Genomic DNA, 17,147 nt, shown 5'->3' on the forward strand with positions numbered 1-17,147 from the left:
TCAAGATACTTTGCTTGTACATGAGGAAACAAACTAGTCCCTCTTGGAACTGCTGGATTAGACATCTTTGCTTAGTTGTTTATGGATCCTTTGCTGGCTGGCAGATGATGAGTTCCTAAACAATGCCTCCTTATAGAGTACAGGCTGAAAAACATGGCCTGTTTTCATTATGTTAATCCTAAATAGTTTCCGGGATTTAGGAATTAATGGGAAAAAAATTAAAGCAAGTTTCAAGGGCCACTTGAATTTTTGAGCAAGCAGTCTCTCTTGGCCAGGGAAGCATCTTTGAATAGAAACAAACACGTATTTGTAAGAGATTTCCTTCAGTTCACAAATATTTCTATGGAACGTGATATCTGATCCCAAAAGAGAGAAACCAGAGATGTATTCATGAGTTCCATGCATACGATGGATTTTCTTAGGTATTCCTGAACTTCTTATGCACTCATTGACTTTAAAAAAGTATTTTTACCACAAATAAACGAAATGAAACAGGGTAACATTGTTTCAGATATCCAGGTAGGCTTTATCTGTGTTTATTTAGCAGTGCAGGTCAATGGGGGCACAGTTAAGTCCTCTTGAATTAGGAATACATTTAGAGGTGAAAACCAGCTTTGGACCTTTTTGAAACATAAATCACTAGATTAAACTTTATACTGTGCACTTAATAAAATATCCCCATGTAAATACAGGCTATTTTGCTTAATTACATTCGTGTGGCAGGCTTAGTAAAATAAAGGATGTGAAGGAGTTTGCAGCTGTTGCCCTAGGACAGAAAGTTGTAGAAAGACCCTCACTTCTGTAATTTCTCTTAGGAGCAGTAGTTCTCATCAGGAAACGTTGCTGCTTTCTTTATTCTACACTTAACCATATTGTCATTTATCCTTCCTGCTGACGTCTCTTTTCTCTCCCTATAAAGGAGTATATAGCCAAGCAGTTTGGCTTCATGCAGAAGCAGATTGGCTATGATGTGTTGGCCGAAGACACTATCACTGCCCTGCTCCACAATAATCGGAAACTCCTGGAAAAACACATTACCGCGGCAGAGATTGACACATTTGTCAGCCTGGTGCGAAAGAACAGGGAGCCCAGGTGAGGCGGGAGTGGGGCCAATGCAGGATGGTGTCTGCGCCTTTGAGATGCAGGGACTTAGCTGGTGCTTTTTACTACGTTTTCTTGTGCTGCTAGTGACAAGTTTTGATTAGTTAAGTCCGGTGAGGCTCTTTCATGAGTAGTGGCAAGAACATGGTGTTAAAATGAGACCCGGGGGGTGCATTCCTAGCTCCAATATGTACCACCTGGATGAGCTTGGGTTTTTCCTGAGCTTTAATTTCCTCATCTGCTAAATGGGTAGTTATGAAAATTAGACTAAATGCATGTGACATGCATGGCACTTAGTAGATGCAGAGTAAATGACAGTTATTGGCCACTCATTCACTTTTTAAAAAATGTTCTTAATTGTTAATTTTAATGGGTGCCTAGTGGGTGTATATATTCATGGGGTACATGAGATGTTTTCATGGAGGCGTGCAATGTGAAATAATCACATCCTAGAGAATGGGGGATCCATCCACTCCAACACTTATTTTTTGTGTTACAAAGAATCCAATTCTATTCTTTTAGTTATTTTAAAATGTACAATTAAATTATTGACCGTAATTACCCCATTTACTGTCAAACAGTAGGTCTTATTCGTTCTTTCTATTTTTTTTTGTACCCTCTAACCATCCCCACCTCCCCGCTGCCCTCCCACTATCCTTCCCAGCCTTTGGTAACCATCCTTCTACTCTCTCTGTCCATGAGTTCAATTGTTTTGATTTTTAGATCCCACAAATCAGGGAGAAGATGCAATGTTTGTCTTTCTGTGCTTGGCTTATTTCACTTAACATAATGACCTCCAGTTCCATCCACGTTGTTGCAAATGACTGGATCTCACTCTTTTCATTCACTTTTTTTTTTTTTGAAATGGAGTCTCACTCTGTCGCCCAGGCTGGAGTGCAGTGGCGAGATCTCAGCTCACTGCAACCTCCACCTCCTGGGTCCAGGCAATTCTTCTGCCTCACGCTCCCGAGTAGCTGGGACTATAGGCACTTGCCACCACGCCCAGCAAATTTTTGTGTTTTTTTTTTTTTTTGAGACGGAGTCTCGCTCTGTCTCCCAGGCTGGAGTGCAGTGGCCGGATCTCGGCTCACTGCAAGCTCCGCCTCCCGAGTTTACGCCGTTCTCGTGCCTCAGCCTCCCGAGTAGCTGGGACTACAGGCGCCTGCCACCTCGCCCGGCTAGTTATTTTGTATTTTTTAGTAGAGACGGAGTTTCACTGTGCGTGTTAGCCAGGATGGTCTCCATCTCCTGACCTTGTGATCCGTCCATCTTGGCCTCCCAAAGTGCTGGGATTACAGGCTTGAGCCACTGCGCCCCGCCTAAATTTTTGTGTTTTTAGTAGAGACGGGGTTTTACCATATTGGCCAGGCTGGTCTCAAACTCCTGACCTTGTGATCCGCCCACCTTGGCCTCCCAAAGTGCTGGGATTACAGGCGGGAGCCACCGCACTTGGCCTCATTCACTTTTTAGCACCCCTTGCTTATCAGTTAAACACTCCCCTCCCTCAATATAATCAGTAAGTCTTGCAAGTTCAGTTGTTGGTTGAGCATTTTTATTATAGATTAGTGAATTCTATTGATTGTATCTCATTCACACAGATCTACTCCTCTTTCGTACACCCTGTCCCCATTTCTTTCCCCTTCTCTTGTCCTTCTAATTAAGACCCACATTTTCAGTTGAAGCAGGAAGCAATTTACAGTGTGGGTGTCACAAATGATTACAATGGAGCGCAGACACAGTTGCTGTAAAAACACCTACTACACCCATGAAAATAACCCGCGTTTTCTGGAGCCTGCTCACGGGCCAGCTAGTGAGCAATGGAAGCACTCCCGTTAATCATCTCATTTAGTCCTCAGGACAGCCCTCAGAAGTGACACATTATCCTTTTCTATAGATGAGCCTCAACTAAAGCACAGTGAAATTAGTAATTTCCCCAAATTAACGCTCCATAGCAGAACTCCACTAATAAGATCCTAACCGGGCTTCCAACACGGGTAGCCAAACATCGGGGCATTGCCTCTCACCACTGTGGTTCCCCTGTATCTCCACCACACCTTCCTTATGTGAGCTTCTTTCTTGTCTTGTTCCTTCTTCTCACCTTTGCCTCATCACCTCTTCCTTGACCACAGCCACTACTGTCTCTCCTTCTTGCTTCCTCTTCCTTCTTTCTAGCATGTGGGTTTCTGGTGGTGCCATAAACACTGGCATCGAGACCTAGAATGCTGCTGACATGTCTTGGTAAAGATACATTGGACCTGTGCACTTAAGGAAGGGTTGGGCTCCAGGAGCCTAACCTCTGCTCTAACTATGGAAAATGTTTTGTTTCTGTTTCCGTTTAGATTCTTAGATTACCTCTCCGACCTCTGTGTCTCCATGAACAAATCGATTCCAGTGACCCAGGAGCTAATATGTAAAGCTGTACTGAATCCCACCAATGCTGACATCCTGATTGAGACCAAGTGAGTGGGGAGCTGGGGTTTAGATGGAAAACATGTGGTTCATTCCGTGTTGGCGCTCATGAGGAATAAAACCTAGCCCTATCGTTTTTTGAGTTGATCTAAAGTCAGCATGGCTGGCATTTGATCTTCCTATTGGAAAAGTCTTGATTAGGAGAATTACTGAATTTGATTTTGGTGTGGCCTCCTCTGCATAGTGGTGTCACTTACTTTGCATACAAGTTTAAAAGTCATGTAAACTCACTGGGGAGCAATTTACACAGTTACATTTTAAGAGTTTAAAACTCTCTGTGTGACCGTCAATCTAAAATTTCAAATGACATAATTAATATTCAGTGTTAAGATTAAGTCAATGTTGGGAGGAGTTTTAAGTTATTACTCTTCAGAATGTGTTTATTGGTCTGAAGAATTTTTCTTAACAGTAGTAATTCATTTTTGGCAAAGGAACAGTTTTCCTGAGAACTATAGTGCCAGTAATATGGGCAACATTTAAAAAAAATTACTAAATTATGTCCTGAGCTAGTGATACTGCATTGATTCTCATGTATAACTCAGTTTTGGGCTTGGGCTACTGCAGGGTTTTTCAGTTTAGGTATTTTCATATTTCGGGCTGGGTAATCCTTTGTTGTGGCTCTGTTCTAGGCACTGTAAAATGTTTAGCAGCATCCCTGGCCCCTACCCACTTAGATGCCAGTAGCACCTCTCCATTTCAGTTGTGACAACCAAAAACCTGTCCAGAGACATTGCCTAATGTCCACTGGGAGCAGCAGCACCACAGTCAAGAACCACTGGGTTACGGTATAAGAAGATGTTAATGTCAGGCTCTCTGCGGCTCTGCCCTTGGGTGAAATACAAAACAAAAAGTGGCTTTCCGTGTGTCTTTATGCTGAAAGTGAAGCTAGATATCAAAGTATTTTAAAAAATAGAGTTTTTCCTTCTTCTTGTTTTCCAGGTTGGTTCTTTCTCGTTTTGAGTTTGAAGGCGTTTCTTCCACTGGAGAGAATGCTCTGGAGGCAGGAGAAGACGAGGAAGAGGTGTGGCTGTTTTGGAGGGACAGCAACAAAGAGATTCGTAGCAAGAGTGTGAGGGAGTTGGCGCAGGACGCTAAAGAAGGGCAGAAGGAGGACCGAGACGTTCTCAGCTACTACAGGTGCGTGGGACACATGTGGGGCTCAGATTGGGTTGCCCCAAAACAGTGGCACTTAGGAATTTGTTGCTCGTTTGTTGATTACTTCAAGGAATCGCAAGGTGTCATCTTGTGAGATTGTCTTGAAAAAAGCCAGATGTGTATTTTAGGAGTTTAGAGTATAAGATTTCAGTCAATTGACATCTGGATGTGGCTGGGTCCCAAGAAGGATGAGTGCTCACATCAGTCCCTGGTGACAATTTATCCTTAAGCAGCATGGCCTGTAGATATGGTGGTAGGTACGTAAGGGGTAGGCTGTGGGGTGAAATCCTGACCTCTCCACTTACCAGCTTTTTGACACTGGCCAAGTTTGATTTTATGCTCTAATTTCTTTATCTGCAAAATAAAGGTGATAGTGCCAATCTCACCAAATGTTTATAGACAGAGCCAGAAGATGTATGTATGTATATACATATATCTACATACTCATCCACATATCTATTTCTATAACTACACAAATATATAATAAAAATCATGTGCTTACACTAATACTTCCAATTCCATTCCAACACCATGGGGTTTATTCTAGCCTTCATTTTTTCCATTTCATGACTCGTTCCAGCTGCCGTGATTCCCTGTATGTTTCCCTGTCTGCCCGTTCCCCTGTGTGTACCTGTCTCACCTCTGCTGGCCACCTCCTCAGTCCCCAGTGTCTGCTTGGCTCCAGCTCGAAGACCTGCCAGCCCTGCCACCTGAAGGGAAGGGAAGGGGAAGAAAGAAGGGAAGTGAACCAATAAATACTTTTAAAAGAAAGGGAAAGGGAAGATAAAGCAAGGCTTTTATTAGTTTTTAATAAAATAAATAAAACTTTGCAGATAAAATGGCTATTCTTGCCTCCTGTATTCTGTTCTCTTTCATTCATGTGTGATGTGTGCATCCTATCCACATTCTCTGTGTGCTACATTTGTATGCATCTATAAATCATATGTAGTATTTTATCTCTACTTAAAATTTTATATAAATGGTACTGTACTCCAAATATCATTCTACAACTTGCCTTTTTTATTCAGTATGGGTACTGAAGCATATCTGTGTTAATAGAGGTTGATCTATTTCTTTAATTTGGACTGCTGGATGATATTCTGTTTTATTGATTTATCACATTTTCATCGCTGTTTGATATTTGGTCACATGCCACAGTTCTTCATGTCAGAAAACATCTTCATTCAAATTTTTCTGAGCATATGTATGAGTTTCCTTTCCACACTGGGAGGTGGGCTTGGAGGATATTCATATTTTAAGCTTTACTAAGCAATTCTAAATTGGATGTTTCAATGTACACGCCCACCAGTTGTAGATGACAACCTTTGTTTCTTCATATCTTTGTTAACCTTGAATATCATGATGCTTTTTAATTTTTGGTAATTTTATAAGTGTGAAATAGAGTCATGTCTATACTTGCATTTCCCTGATATCTAATGAGGCTGAGGATGTCTTCAAATCATGATTATTAGAAATACATAGGTTTTTAAGTTAGAAGGCAGTATTTGTTAGTTTGAAAGCCTATGGCTTTCTTGTTATTTCACATTTCAAGCATGTTTACTCTTTCAATGTTTGATGAATCTTCTCCCAAGTGAATGAGAAAGAGTCCTTAATTGATCAAGTTCCAGTTAACAACATTCACTTGCAATTGGATGAAGATGAAAAGTGAGGAGTCTCCTGCTTTTGTACATGAAAGGTTTTTTTACATGTGTAGGAATTAGAGTGACTTACATGATGTAAGATCTTTAAAATGTTATAAAATTTCTAAGTAGGCTTAATATGTGTGATATCTTTAACATTTCCTACATGGTCTTTACTGTATGAAACACAGCTGAAGGGATAGAAATAGACAACCATCTTAGGCCTTAGCATTCCCCATTTATTTTACAAAGTAAACAAGGACCTAATGGAATAAGGTCATCACAGAATTGCTCCAACACAGCTGGATAGACACGTGTTCCTGTTGGCTGTCAACCCACACTCTATTGCACAGCTTGAACAGTTCTTTGATCTGCTTGGTACCAAAGCCAAAATCCTGGTGTACAAGAGCAATTTAGGGGTGTTGATGTATGAGTTTAGTTGGCCAAATGTCACTCCCATGAAAGTCAGGGCTGCCCAGGCAACCCTGCATTCATCCTGAATGATTTCTGGAGCGTGAGCTGTGTGCCCTTGTTCTTTCCTCTAGATATCAGCTGAACCTCTTTGCCAGGATGTGTCTGGACCGCCAATACCTGGCCATCAATGAAATCTCAGGCCAGCTGGATGTCGATCTCATTCTCCGCTGCATGTCTGACGAGAACCTGCCCTATGACCTCAGGGCATCCTTCTGCCGCCTCATGCTTCACATGCATGTGGACCGAGATCCCCAGGAACAAGTCACCCCCGTGAAATATGCCCGCCTCTGGTCAGAGATTCCCTCGGAGATTGCCATTGACGAGTGAGCCTGGCCCCTGAAAACCTCACTTTACGTTGTTCTGTGCGGCAGTAGATAGCCCCATATAGTCTCATTAAATCTTAGAAGAAAGATGAAGTGTTGTTTTTTTAGCTTAAAATAAAATTAAATGGATGGCAAATATTTTTTTCCTCAAGAATGTAAAAGATGGCATGATCATGTTTTTTACATCATTTATCTCCTCTTCTACAAATATTTAAGTGTGTACTCTGTGCCACACTCAAGAAATATATCAGTGAACAAGCTAGAAAGCAGTCTCTATGCTAGTTGGTGGAAGACACAATAGGCAAGATAAACGACTCAAACATATAGTTGGTGATATGTGCTAAGGAGGGAAAAAATAAAGTAGGGTCAAGGGACACCAAGGGTTAGCGGATGTTGACTTTTGAAGCTGAGTGACCCAGGAAGACCTCTCTGGGAATAACTTGAAATTTTGTTTCCTTTCTTTCTCCTTTCTTTTCAGCTATGATAGTAGTGGAGCTTCCAAAGATGAAATTAAGGAGAGATTTGCTCAGACCATGGAGTTTGTGGAGGAATATTTAAGAGATGTGGTTTGTCAGAGGTTCCCTTTCTCTGATAAGGAGAAAAATAAGCTTACGTTTGAGGTAACTCACAAATGAAATGATCTGTGTGTATTATCTGCCTCTCAGTGGTCATTTTTCTATGGGGCAAATAGAAAATATTTGAGTAGGTAGTGATTTTGGTCATGATGCTCTGGTTTTGTAATGGAAAGGAATTCAGCTTGGTTTTGTTCCAGAATAAGATAAAACAGATACCAGTCACATGGCTTAATAGTAGTTATGTTCTTAAAAGAAATATACAAGGTGACTTGAACCACATAAAATGATAGAACATCACTTTGTATTAAAACTGACAAGGGAGAAACACTGTGTTTGCGATCTGCTATAGATTAATCATTTGCAGAATGTAAATCCTCGTTACTTCTGAGTTAACAATGTTTCTGAGACTACTTTTGCCTTTTAAGAGCTGTATTTCTGAGGATTGCAGAATGTTATTACCTGTGTCCTTGTTGGGAATAACTCTGCTTGCCTTGTGTTAATATTATCCTTGGGAAGCTGTGCAGAGCAAATGATGAGGTCTTTTTTTTTTAATTAGTCATCAGAGCAGATCAGTAGCTCTCCATTTCTTATTTTTCCTCCTTATGAAACAAAATGAAATTTTATCAGAAAGTGCAAGGAAAATACATGCCTTCTCTTACCATAAGGAAGGTCCAAATCTGTCATTTCTAAACTGGTCAACATCAAATGGATTTGAAGGGGGTGCAGTTTATGTAATACCATCTTCTTCTTTTATTTTATACAATAGGTTGTAAATTTAGCTAGGAATCTCATATACTTTGGTTTCTACAACTTCTCTGACCTTCTACGATTAACTAAGATCCTTCTGGCCATATTGGACTGTGTGCATGTGACGACAATCTTCCCCATTAGCAAGATGGCGAAAGGAGAAGAGAATAAAGGTAACAATGATGTGGAGAAGCTGAAGAGTGAGTATCTGAGGGTGCCCATACATCTGAGAGATGCCCTCCCAGCCTTTCCTGTTACGCTCATGTCATACCCTATGTGTGATGCCACATCCTTTCTTTGCTCATTCCTTCCCAACTTTTCATCATGAACATTTTCAAATACTGTGTAAAGAAAAGCTGGAAGAACAGTATGATGGAGTCCCATGCACCCATGACTTTGAGTCAACAGTTATTCACATTTTACTGTCTTTCCTTTGTATTTATGTGTGAGTCATGTGTATATTTTGTTGAACAATTTGAAAGTTACCTAACACTTTGAATGTTTATATAACAAATACATGTCCTGTTGTTGTCCTTGACATTCGTGAGGCCCTTGGTAATAATACTTGTTTAGGATGTAAGAAAATTCAGGCTTGTATCTTGGTAGCTATTTCCACTTTGTGAGTAGGACAATCTGCCTTTGCATGTTTATTTCTTCCTCTGTTTTAGGGTCAGAGTCGGCAGATATTGGTATCATGTATCAATTATTGTTAACTGGTCTTCTGCAGCTAGAACAGAAAAAAGTACATTCACTTATCTCTATTTGCTAGGTCTCATGCTAAGTCATGTTGCATTATACCATTTAGTTCTTTTGTTGAGCTCCTTTATTTCCATTTTATAGATGAGGAGACTGAGCCTCAGAGGAAATATGATGCACCTAAGGTCAAGCAGCATCAGGATCTGTGCCTTGTTAACTTTATATACCTAGTTCTGTGCTCATAACAAGCACATAGTTGATGATCAATAAAATTTGGGCAGGGCACAGTGATTCATACCTGTAATACTAGCACTTTGGGAGGCTGAAGCAGGAGGATTGCTTGAGGCCAGGAGTTCTAGACCAGCTTGGGCAATATAGAGAGAACCTATCTCTACCAAAACAAACAAACAAATTAGCTGAGTGTGGTGATGTGTGCCTGTAGTCCTAGCTACTTGAGACGTTGAGGCAGGAAGATTGCTTGAGCCCAGAAGTTTGAGGCTGCAGGGAACCATCATTGTGTCACTGCACTCCTGCCTGGGCGATAGAACAAGATCCTGTCTCTAAAGAAAATTTGCAAAAATGAAATTTGATGGGCGAGTTAATATACATAAATGCCCCTCTGGGGATTTCGAAGTCCATGATCTTTCTGTTGCTCTCAGAAGCCCAGATTTTTGATGTGCATTTACCTTTCCAGGTTTCCAGGGTCCTGAGATTATGCTGGAATAGGGATATGTTAAATAATTTATCTCAAAGAGCCCCTGCCCCTTGACAGATGCCTCCGAGCATTCTCTGGAGACATGGTGACCGTGGTCTGTCCTGGCCTTTCCTAGGCAGTAACGTGATGAGGTCTATTCATGGCGTGGGAGAGCTGATGACCCAGGTGGTGCTCCGGGGAGGAGGCTTTTTGCCTATGACTCCCATGGCTGCTGCCCCTGAAGGCAATGTGAAGCAGGCAGAGCCTGAGAAGGAGGACATCATGGTCATGGACACCAAGCTGAAGATCATTGAGATACTCCAGGTATCCACCAGCTGGAGCTGGGGCAGGGAGGGTGTGTCACAGGGGCACTGTTCAGATCCAGTCCCTCTGTTCTGATGGAGCCCAAGGCTTTCTGGGGAGAAAATGGGAGCAAATTCTTAGCTCATCCCTCCATGTTGTTTATGAGCTGGCTCCTCCTCTTCGGAGGCCGAGAAGTCCCGCGGTCTGCCACAGCAAGCTGTGTCCCAGGAAAGCCAGTGGTGTGATTCAGCCTGAGTCCCAAGGCTGAGAACCAGAGGAGCTGAAGGTGTAAGTCTCAGTCTGAGGCCAAAGGCCCGAGAACCTGGAGCTCTGATAGGCAGGAAAAGATGAGTGTCCCAGCTCCAAAACAGGTGGATTCGGTCTTCCTCCACCTGTTTGCTCTATCCAGGCCCTCCGTGGATTGGATGGTGTCCACTCACACTGGGTGAGAGCAGACTTCTTTACTCAGTTCACTGATTGAAATGTCACTCTGTTCTGGAAACCCCTTCATCGATGTACCCAGAAATAAGGTTGTACCAGCTATCTAGGACCCGGTCAAGTTGGCATCTAAAATTAACCATCATGGTTACTTTTGTACAACACTGAGTTTGAGGCCCTGGGAAGATAGAAAATAGGATGTCCACCAGACAGTAGGACACATTCACTGAGAGCATGGAGGCAGGCAACAGATCTGTCTCCCTCTGGAAGAGGTGACGGCCGTTGGACTGGGAAAAGTTGCTGGGAGGGCTAAGCAGAGACAAGGGGAGAATAGAAGGAAGAATGTGAGTGAGATCCCTACATGATGTCAGCTGCTCGATCTTTCTTTTCAGTTCTAGCAGCAATCCTGGGAAAAGTGACCCTGTGTTGGAATAGAGGGTAAGGGAATACAGGAGGCAAAAGAAGAGGGTGTCCAAGGGTTTGTACCCAAACCAGGGGAAACAACCAGAAATAGGAAATAGGAACCAAGCTAATTTTCCATAGTAAAAGCAAATTTTTTTTTGTTAATTATATTAAATCCAAAGCAGGCAACTTTACTCTTCTCAGTGTTAGGCCCAGAGTTGGCATTCAGCACTTACCGAAATGGAGTCTTGTTTATTATAGACTCCATTTATGGAGCCAGGAGTGAGTGATTTAGTGTTCTAATTGTTAAATTAATTGCCAGGATGCTGAAGTTTACACTAGAGGCTAAGGTGCTATGGGCAGACTTCATATGCCCCATGGAAGTCTGCTGTTGTTAAAATGAGTGTTGAAATCTAAGCCAAATATTTGGCTCACTTAGTGCTTAAGGTAATTGATGGAGCTGATACCAGGCCCTGCCAGTGTGTGGTGGCTTGGCAGAATCAAGGTGGTATGTTAATGTAACCAATCTGTTTCCATTTCCACTTGAATCTTTAGTTTATTTTGAATGTGAGGTTGGATTATAGGATCTCCTGCCTCCTGTGTATATTTAAGCGAGAGTTTGATGAAAGCAATTCCCAGACTTCAGAAACATCCTCCGGAAACATCAGCCAAGAAGGGCCAAGTAATGTACCAGGTTAGTGATTCAGAATGGAATTTCAGCCATAGAATGGGACCTGGCTTTAAGGAAAATGGGGGAGAGCAAACAGTATCTTCTAGAAAAAGGGTAAAAATGGTTTTGATTATTGTGCCAGGGCATCCTCCTGGCACTTACTCTTTTTGAGCAGGGGAATAATTGATAGAGCCCAGATTCCTTCTGAGTTGGATCTTGTTTCCTTCCATCTTGGAGTGTCTTAATCATGCGACAGTTGAGGTTTCCAGCGTTGTGGTTACCCACCCCCCCAAAAAAATACCAAAATAAAAACAATAACAAAAAACTCTCCAGGAGACCTCTTGTTCGCTAGCAGCTTTTACTCATGTTGGAAGTTGTTCCCTGTCCAGGAACTAGTGGTGAAGGGAGAGGGTAGTAGTAGAAATAATCCCATCTATCAAACCCAAGCTTCCATGAGTGAGATCATCACTCTCCTTTACCAGGCCACCATGCAGTGAGGGAGGAAGGGGCAGGAATGTGGAATATGGGGGTAACATCATCTGGGTTAGTCACTCTACATAGCTTTGCAATATAATGTCCTGGAAGATTTGGGGTTAACGCAACAGATTTACCCTGCAAAACTTATGTATGAGTTCACCGGCAGCATGTTTGCAGGCCTTCTGCATCTGAAGTGATATGTTCTAACTTTTCAGGTGCTCTTGACTTTGAACACATTGAAGAACAAGCAGAAGGCATCTTTGGAGGAAGGAAAGTATATTTTCAGTTACTGTTTTGTAGGTGGTTCTACAGTTGGGAAGTCTGCTCTTCCAGAGCTCTCAGAGGCCTTCCCTTTATTATGTTAGTAAATGTTTAGTCTCTGGGCTTAGGTTGTTTTGGTGCTATCTTTGGAACTGTTAGTACTGAAGTCAGAGTTATCTCAGTTGGCTTGATTGAGAGGAGGGAGAGAGAGATAGAGAGTGTGTGAGAGTGTGTGTGTGTGTGTGTGTGTGTGTGTGTGTGTGTGTGTGTGTGTCCCACCTAGGACAGAAAGGATTTAAGGAGATTTCCCAGAATACCTACATTACAAGATTATTTTTACATAGTGAGGAAATGCAATCAAAAGAAAGAATAGAAAGAGAGAGGGGCTCAAAACAGAGTGAAGTTAGTAAGATCATGTCCTGCTGTTGGGCTGTAATTTTATCCCTGAGCTCCTTACAGGCTATGCAACAAAAAAAGCAAAATCTGTTGTTCTTTCATGATTTCTAATATTAATCTATGAATCCCTTTAAAAAATACCACACTGGTCAATTTTGACTTAAGACATTATTATAATTATGGAACCCTTATACCTACAGGTATAAAATTTGGTATAAACACCCTGTGCATGTAGTTCTTATAATTAGCACACTTGGTTTGATTATTGCTTTATAACATATTACTCCAAAAAACTTAAGGATTCAAACAACCACCATTTTATTAATACCTCTCACGGCCCTGTGGCTTGATTAAACTGGATGGTTCTGCTGGTAGTCACTGTTGGGTCTGTCACACTGTAGTGAGGTGGTAACTGGGGCTGGCACATCCAAGTTGCACTCACATTTCTGACACTATAGCAGAAATGCCTGCAAGGCCAGGACTTCTTTCTCTCTCTGTCCATGTGGATAACTTGGGCTTCTTTACAGCATGGTGGCTGACTCAAAGAGCAAATGTTCTAAGAGGATAAGCCAACAGTATGCAAGTGCTAATTGGGCCTCTGCTTGCATTGCATTTCCTAGTATCTTATTGTTCAAGCAAATCCCGTGGCCAAGTTCAGTGTCAGTGTGGGAGGGGACTACATAAGGGTTTGAATACTTTGTTGGGGCCCACCAGTGTTAATAGTCTACCTTCAAGCTTAATGTAAAACCTGTGAAATTTGAATTAGCAACGTTGTATACTGTGATGGAAGATGTTTATCTGAAATTTAAACAAGGTGTTGTGAGTTTATCTTAATACAGGTTCCATGTGCTATGTGATCACTCAGCTCTCCCGCCATTTTCCTCGTATTAAACAGCACTGAAACCTTCACACCTTTTTGGAATACACAGCATGAATACAGTATTTATAAAGTCCTCTCTGTGCTTTTCTTATTAGCCAGCAACCATGAAGGTTCCACCATTTGTCATTCATTTGCCTCTAAACCCAATGTAGATGCAGACCCAGTAATTGACTGGCAGTGCTCAGTTATGGAGTACTCTGCCATTGGATCTAGGATATGCTTATTAATATTTAATATAGTCAAGCATGGTGGTGCATACCTACAGACCCAACTGCTCAGCATGCTAAGGCAGGAGGATGGTTTGAGCATAGGAGTTTGAATTTCGCCTGGGCAACATAGCGAGACCTCATCTCTAAAAATAAAATTACATAAACTAATAAGAGAAACACATCCTCTTGCAGTTCTCACACCACAGATGAAGCCCAGCAGAACACCCTATGTAGATGTTGAGAATCTGGTTCTGATGCTAGTCTTGTCACTTTGGGAGGGGAGGGACTTTGGCTTAAAATTTGACTTATCTTTTATGATGACATCTTACTTGTCTCCTCACCTCACAATATAGTTGAAGATGAAGCAAGGCGGTATTGTTAAAGGAGCTAATGAAAAGTGAAATTGCTTGTCTGGAGATCATAGTGCTAGAAATCTAACCAGGTTAGGTGCATCTGGGTCCAAGGTACGTGAGAGGAGGCATTTGTGATTCATCTGGTCTTTCCCCCTCCCTGTGCTCCTTTAGCGAGGAGAACACCCCACTGGACTTGGACGATCACGGCGGCAGAACCTTTCTCCGTGTCTTGCTCCACCTGACGATGCATGACTATCCACCCCTGGTGTCAGGGGCCCTGCAGCTCCTCTTCCGACACTTCAGCCAGAGGCAGGAGGTGCTCCAGGCCTTCAAACAGGTAGCTCAGGTCACCCACGTGTGTGTTGTCTGTCCAAGAAGCTGTTGTGTGCACCTAATGGATTGCATTCATTAAGGTTCAACTGCTGGTTACCAGCCAAGATGTGGACAACTACAAACAGATCAAACAAGACTTGGATCAACTGAGGTCCATCGTGGAAAAGTCAGAGCTTTGGGTGTACAAAGGGCAGGGCCCCGATGAAACCATGGATGGTGCATCTGGCGAAAATGGACATAAGAAAACGGAGGTGAGTGAAACACAGGTTAGGCTGCCAAAGTAGGTGGATGGGCTTCTCAAAACTAGCAAGCATCCTCCTCTGGTTTTAGGTATAAATGTGATAGAATGGGATTTATTTTCAAGAGATCTGCTTGTTAAGTCGCTAAGATCACAGCTGTTGGCCTAGGAAATAAGCTATGAATCAGAGTTTAGCTATGTCTCCTGTGCAGCCTCAGACTGTGTAGAAGAGACTTTGACGTTGAGTGAATTAGCACCAGGTTTCCCTTACAGACCCACTTGGGAATTGACCTGTTCTCTAGCCGTGGCCCAGCCCACTATCCCCTCCCAAGGAAACCCATAGCAAGTAGGTAGATGAGTGGGGCATAAACCCAGCATGACTATTGGAAAACAGTGCAGAACTCCCTTTCTTTCATAAAGATTGATGCTAGCTGTAACAAACTGACAGTAGCCCATGAGTCGTACAGATCACACTTGTGTTCACTTTGGTTCCTAGGAGGGAAATAACAAGTCACAAAAGCATGAAAGCACCAGCAGCTACAACTACAGAGTGGTCAAAGAGGTAAGCTCCTCCCCCACCACCGTATTTCCCTTCTTTATGAATTCTCTAAGGGGCTTTCATTTGTGATAGTCAAGTTGAAGGTACACACATTTGAGCTTTTTTCTTCGTGTGGTTTAACAGGGAGAAAGTAGAGCTCAGAGGTTAAGCTCATGGATTTCGGCATCAGATCTGGGCTCCACACCCAGCTGTGTTCTTCTTATTTGTGTCCTCAGCTTCCTCACTGTTTATAGGTGCTACCTTTTATAGGCACCACATATTTCTGAAGCTTTACAATTGAAGGAAGGACTAATTGAGAAAACTGTCAGGGGTCATCTAAGTGCCTGGCACACAGCATCCCCACTGAGAGCTGTAGTTCTTTAGAAACCTTTGCTTAAGCTGGTTCAAAGTTGGGAGGCTGGGAGCTTTGTGTGTTTTACCCCAGAGCAAACTCTTCCCAGGGTCTCAGCAATGATGCCAGGTCATTCCATTTTAAGTGATATCTCTGAAACTGTCCCACTTGTTGTTGAAGCCATTATCCCCTGCTTATTCTGGAAGACGTGCCCTTAGCCTTATGGATTTGGCTTGATGGAATTAACAGAAATGCCACATACTGAAGGAATTTCGTTGTAGGTTTTTAATGCATTATTCCCTTTGCCTACCTGCCCACCACCACCCCCTGCAATCTGTTTTCCAGCTGTAGTTCCTAGTTTTCTGAAACTGATTTCTTTCTTTCTACTAGATTTTGATTCGGCTCAGCAAACTCTGTGTTCAGGAGAGTGCCTCGGTGAGAAAGAGCAGGAAGCAGCAGCAGCGTCTGCTCCGGAACATGGGTGCACACGCCGTGGTGCTGGAGCTGCTGCAGATTCCCTATGAGAAGGTGAGTGGGGCCTCACGCTCAGCAGCTGCTCCCAGGATGGGGCGGATTCCTGGGTGTCCCCAAACCCTTCACATCTGGATATTGTTGGTGAAGAAATGCATCCAGTGTGACTATTGTGACTACAAAGCAATTTCAGATATTGATATGAAACAGAGCATCTGAAAAATAAAGTACAGTCACCCGTGAATAATCCTCATCCCCAGTTTTAAGATTCTGTAAAGAAAGAGAGTCCATTTATTCTCCATACTCCCAAGCCGCATTGGATACAGACATCTTGGTCTGTGTCAGAGCTTAGACCTCTGTCTACCCACGGGTTGGTGTGTTTCAATTTCATTTGCAATGTGACTCAAGCAATTTAAGTAACACCAGCTATTAAGTGCATGTGGGAACAGGGGATGTGCCCACTTTTGAGGTCCTCACTAAGATGCTGACATCTGCTTAAGTATTTGGATTTATCAGGTGATGCTTTGATGTAGGTCTTTTCTGTTGTTGGAAGTTGTACTTTGCCTCTAATTTTTCACATAAGTATTTGTCATTGATATGTATTTGATTTACAGAGGCAGGAGCAGGCTGACAGTGCTTTGAGTGAATGTAGGCTGACAAGACGCTTATGAAGTCATTTGTTGAAGCCTACAAGACCCACTGGGGTATTTGTGTGGTGCCCACTTGACAGATGAAGAGACTGAGGCTTTGGGGGGTGTTTAGAGGTAAAGGGCTCAGACTCAGGTCTCTTGAGTTGACTATTAACTGCTAGAGAGACTGATTTGCTAGAGAAGAGTCACCTGATGAAGGCTCATTTCTAGGTGCTTGCAGGGTGCCAGGCGCTATGCGGAGGCCTTTATACACGTTATTAGCTCTTGCCATCCTCAAGACACATGGATGAGATGAGTGGTGC

General features: G+C 42.6%; 1 protein-coding gene across 2 annotated transcripts in view; it reads left to right on the forward strand.

The window, feature by feature from the left end:
* Positions 1-17,147, forward strand: part of ITPR1 (inositol 1,4,5-trisphosphate receptor type 1) — a 355,769-nt gene that overhangs the window by 172,659 nt on the left and 165,963 nt on the right. Inside the window, exons 18-30 of one of the 2 annotated variants that reach the window (XM_065538902.2) lie at positions 920-1,092; positions 3,441-3,560; positions 4,510-4,707; positions 6,911-7,162; positions 7,641-7,782; positions 8,504-8,684; positions 10,011-10,198; positions 11,573-11,711; positions 12,380-12,438; positions 14,439-14,600; positions 14,677-14,847; positions 15,331-15,396; positions 16,115-16,252. In XM_065538902.2, coding sequence (XP_065394974.1) covers positions 920-1,092; positions 3,441-3,560; positions 4,510-4,707; positions 6,911-7,162; positions 7,641-7,782; positions 8,504-8,684; positions 10,011-10,198; positions 11,573-11,711; positions 12,380-12,438; positions 14,439-14,600; positions 14,677-14,847; positions 15,331-15,396; positions 16,115-16,252 — 1,989 coding nt within the window. Of the gene's footprint in view, positions 1-919; positions 1,093-3,440; positions 3,561-4,509; positions 4,708-6,910; positions 7,163-7,640; positions 7,783-8,503; positions 8,685-10,010; positions 10,199-11,572; positions 11,712-12,379; positions 12,439-14,432; positions 14,601-14,676; positions 14,848-15,330; positions 15,397-16,114; positions 16,253-17,147 lie in introns of those variants that run through there. The other variant, XM_074032759.1, reaches the window with a different exon arrangement.

Source organism: Macaca fascicularis, chromosome 2 (genome assembly GCF_037993035.2).
Source record: "Macaca fascicularis isolate 582-1 chromosome 2, T2T-MFA8v1.1".
In the NCBI taxonomy this organism is placed as follows: Eukaryota; Metazoa; Chordata; class Mammalia; order Primates; family Cercopithecidae; genus Macaca; species Macaca fascicularis.